The following is a 3,927-nucleotide window of genomic DNA, read 5'->3' as shown; positions in this document are numbered from 1 at the left end:
TGAAGTTGTCAAACCAAAGTTGTACAAGTAGCATGATTCTTATTTATATGTCATATTTAAGAATTACCCTGAATTCCATGTACGAAAAGCTTTTCAGCATCTTTGAGTTAATAGTTTTATTTATATATCATATATAAAAATTGATTGTACTTCCCAAAAGCAGTTTCGGAGTTGGAATAGGCAGAATCATTGAACACGTACCAAAAGAGTAAATAAATTATAAATAAGTAAAGGTTGACTCATTTGAGTTTGTAGAGATTGTGCATTTATTTTTCCCTTTGGAATTTGTGAAACTAGGGAAATTCTGCAAATACAAGAAATCTGAGAAGTTAATGGGTTGTTAGGCACTGAGAGAAAATCCTAAAACAATTGTTAAATGTGCCAGAATCATGGCATATTTTCTGTTTACTCATGAATCTCGATGTTTGTCTGTTCATCCCGATTTTTTAATTTAAAATAAATATAGATAATAATTTTATTAAATAATTGCTATAGTTTCTTGGTTCAAGGCATTCTAATGTGGTCAAGGGGAAGTAGTAAAGTCTTGAGAGAGGTACTCTACCAATAATGCTTTAGCCTATTAATTACTTGGATATATTATTGATTCTAGTACACTTTTGCAGGTTGCACCCTATGAGAGGCCTGCATTAAGCAAAGGTTATTTACTTCCAGAAGGTAATTTCTCCCCTCGTGTTTCCTGAATTAATATGTGTCTCAGATTCCTCCACGAGTCATAAATACTTCTTATAAGCCAATGTATTTTGAAGCTTTAATATAATTATGTTTCCTTTCGGAATAATGCAAGGATCCGTAGTCACAGAGTTAGTGGATTGTCATTAGGTAGAAGGTTCAGATGTCCCCTTCAAAAAAATCACTATTTTAAGAAAATGTTCCATTGGATGAATATTGGTGCTGTTACTGGAAAATAATTCCAATGTCTGACCTTTGATTTCATCTTGTGTTATTTAGCTATGTTTTCCTTGAATTGAAGAAGTAGTCCATTACCTCGGCAATAATGAGCCAAGCTAGTATTTGCAGTGAATCCTCCTGTTAATTGAAGGCAAAATGCAAATGAAATGATCATCAAGTTTCCGCTTCTTTCTTACAATCGAGCTGAGCTCTCACCCAACTAGGGTTTAAACCAGTATCAACTGAGGTCACTTCGCAATAAGAAAAACAGATTCGCCAATGAGCAATTTCAAAAATTATGTAGCAATCTTTTATTTGAACTGTAGAAATGGTCTAAATGCTTCAACGGATAAAATCTAGGTTGTGGCCGGCCCCTATATAAGTCAATTGATACATTCCATTGTTTTTAAGCCATTACGCTCCTCATAATGGAGAGTTAGTCCCTGCACTCTTGTACAATGACTGTACTACTGCTGTTTTTCTGAAATAATTAATTTCGGGTAAAACACTTTCGAAGCATGTTTGTCTATTGCGTTTATTCTTTTCTATTCTTGGATGTGCTTATGTTCCTTTAGTAATGTTAATCTGAGTGTGACAATGAGGATTCAACACTCTATGTGACTTAACCCTTTGTATTTGTTATAGATGCAGATCCAGCTCGCCTCCCTTCATTTCATTGTTGTGTAGGTTCCAACGAGGAAAAGTTAACCCCAAAATATTATAAGGAACATGGTAATTCTACCTCCTGTTCTGGCTTCTAATTTATGTTTCTGAAGGAGTCATTAGATGTCATGAGTTTTTCTACTTGGGTGATATGTAAAGCAAGTGCCTTTAAAATGTAATTCTATCTTATCACTGTGCATTCTTTTATTCCTCCATGTTGCCTATTGGTTCTACGGCCATCAAATGAAACTATCATCATGTAATTGAACTTTTGTTGGATACAGTTCATAGTTTCCAACAAATAGATTAGGGCTCAAAGGCACATGGAATTCTCGTAAATAGATGGCATTGGAATTTGAGCATAGGACATTTGCTTGCTATAATACCAAGCAAATCACCTCGTCTAAAAACCTCAAGCTTTTTAGTAGTAGATGAATTTATTGATGTATATTTTATCTTTGATAGTATATTCACTTCTTTAGCAAACAATAAGATATACTATCAAAAAATTTCTCATAACATTCTTATCGTAGACGAGACTGGAGAAATCAGGACTACTTGTAAATGAGTTTATGATTTCTGTTTAAAATGATGAAGACAGCATTTAGTTAGACCTTTCATTTATATCTCGTTTATATCTTCAAGGCTAATTCATCACCCATGGTACTCGAGACAATGAAATGCTTCTCGAGTGAGATGATTTGTGCCTTTCCCAGATCAAGATCTTTTTCTAATTTATTTGTCTGTGATTGACTTCCACGCAACAGTAACCTTGCTGTAACATTTTACCAGAAGTAATAGAAAAAGATCTTGATGTCAGTTTCAAAACTGTAACTTTCTCATTTTTCTGATTTAGTTTGGAGATTCTTTTAAATGACCTAGATGTTATATTTCATTAACTACTTTCTCCAAAATGTAATTCTTTAGGTATTGAATTGATTCTTAATACACAAGTTAAGTCTGCTGATGTGAGGCGCAACACCCTACAAACTGCAACAGGAGAAACCATAAGCTACAAAATTCTCATTGTTGCAACAGGTGCTCGGGTATTGAAACTAACCTTTTCTGTTTACCTCTGTTGCACTCGATAAACAGATATCTAATCATGGCTCCACTTAGGGAAGCGATTTTCCTCTGAAAAACAGGAGAAAAGGCATTCCACCAATTTTAATTTAGAAGTTTGTAGCCCACCTTCTTGATTGGCCAAGAAAGCACTTGTTCTGGTTCTCTTTTAATATTTGGAACTACTGTGAAACGAATAAATCAAGATCCATGAGATTATCAATATCTTTTCAGAATGAAATTTGTGATTAAAAAATATTTATAAGGGTAATGCATATATGATCAGATAAATATGTAGTTAATAAACATTTATAGTTGTACAAGGAATCCATAATTCAAATTGAAATGTACAATGATTGATACATGGTCCTTTGTATTGATTATCGAATTAGAGAAGGAATCAACAAACAAAAATTTCAACTCTGATTGATTGGCACGTGTTATTACTTATTTTAGCCTTTGAAGCTGGAGGAATTCGGGGTGAGTGGATCTGATGCGGCTAATGTGTGCTACTTACGAGATATGGTTGATGCAGAAAGACTTGTAAATGTCATGCAATCCTCTAGTGGTGGAAATGCTATAGTCATTGGTGGAGGCTATATAGGAATGGAATGTGCTGCATCTTTGGCAATAAACAAATTAAATGTCACTATGGTTTTCCCAGAGGCACATTGTAGTGAGTAATGTTATTTTCTTCCTGCTCTTCTACTTCATGTCCAGTTTTGAAGCTCGATCATGTGGTCAAATGTAGTCGCAACACAGTTATCTAATAAGATACATTTATGGCATGTTTGGTAAGATGAACAAGATAGTATTAGGGAAGAAAAAGAAGCTAAAATCTTGTCCCTTAGAGCGTACTATGTACCTAAGGAAGAAATAGAAGTTAAAATATTGTCCAAAGCACACTGTAGTATGTACCAAACATTTAATGAATTGAGATGTATCCTTTTGTTATTATTATTATTTTTTGATATGATAAAAATGGTCAAAATCGGATTAAATTGTCAACTGCCCCTATTGGAAATAGAATTGATAGGATTCCAAAGGAACTGATTTTGAGAAGGATGGGAAGATAATTGATAATACACAAGACCTCATTATTCTGAATTAGATATTAGTATTAGAACATCCAATTATTTTCTAGAGTCAAAATATTAATGACCCAAAAATGTGGGACTGGATCCTGGCTTGCAGCGATGATTTTCAAGTCAGGAAACAGTGTTAATTATTTGCACTGGAGGTGATGTTCATTAAATTTCATCTGCACATTCTTTCATCCTTTTTTGTTTTTTT

At 33.8% G+C, this 3,927-nt stretch overlaps 1 protein-coding gene across 2 annotated transcripts; it reads left to right on the top strand.

Moving 5' to 3' along the window:
• The first annotated feature begins 385 nt into the window (after positions 1–385).
• On the top strand, positions 386–3,921 carry LOC111373293 (monodehydroascorbate reductase 4, peroxisomal-like). 2 transcript variants are annotated; one of them, XM_022995801.1, is made up of 5 exons: positions 386–553; positions 624–675; positions 1,561–1,641; positions 2,500–2,618; positions 3,091–3,921. In XM_022995801.1, the coding sequence occupies exons 1-5, from the start codon at positions 518–520 to the stop codon at positions 3,316–3,318; spliced, it is 516 nt and encodes a 171-aa protein (XP_022851569.1). In that variant the 5' UTR covers positions 386–517; the 3' UTR covers positions 3,319–3,921. The 2 variants fall into 2 exon arrangements, with proteins under 2 accessions (XP_022851569.1, XP_022851568.1); XM_022995800.1 differs by having other exon boundaries at positions 1,555–1,641.
• The last annotated feature ends 6 nt before the right edge of the window (positions 3,922–3,927 follow it).

The sequence above is a fragment of the Olea europaea genome, unplaced genomic scaffold (assembly GCF_002742605.1).
Source record: "Olea europaea var. sylvestris unplaced genomic scaffold, O_europaea_v1 scaffold11091, whole genome shotgun sequence".
Classification (NCBI taxonomy): Eukaryota; Viridiplantae; Streptophyta; class Magnoliopsida; order Lamiales; family Oleaceae; genus Olea; species Olea europaea.
Note: the sequence above shows the minus strand (reverse complement) of the source record. Positions and strands in the feature narration are given on the sequence as shown.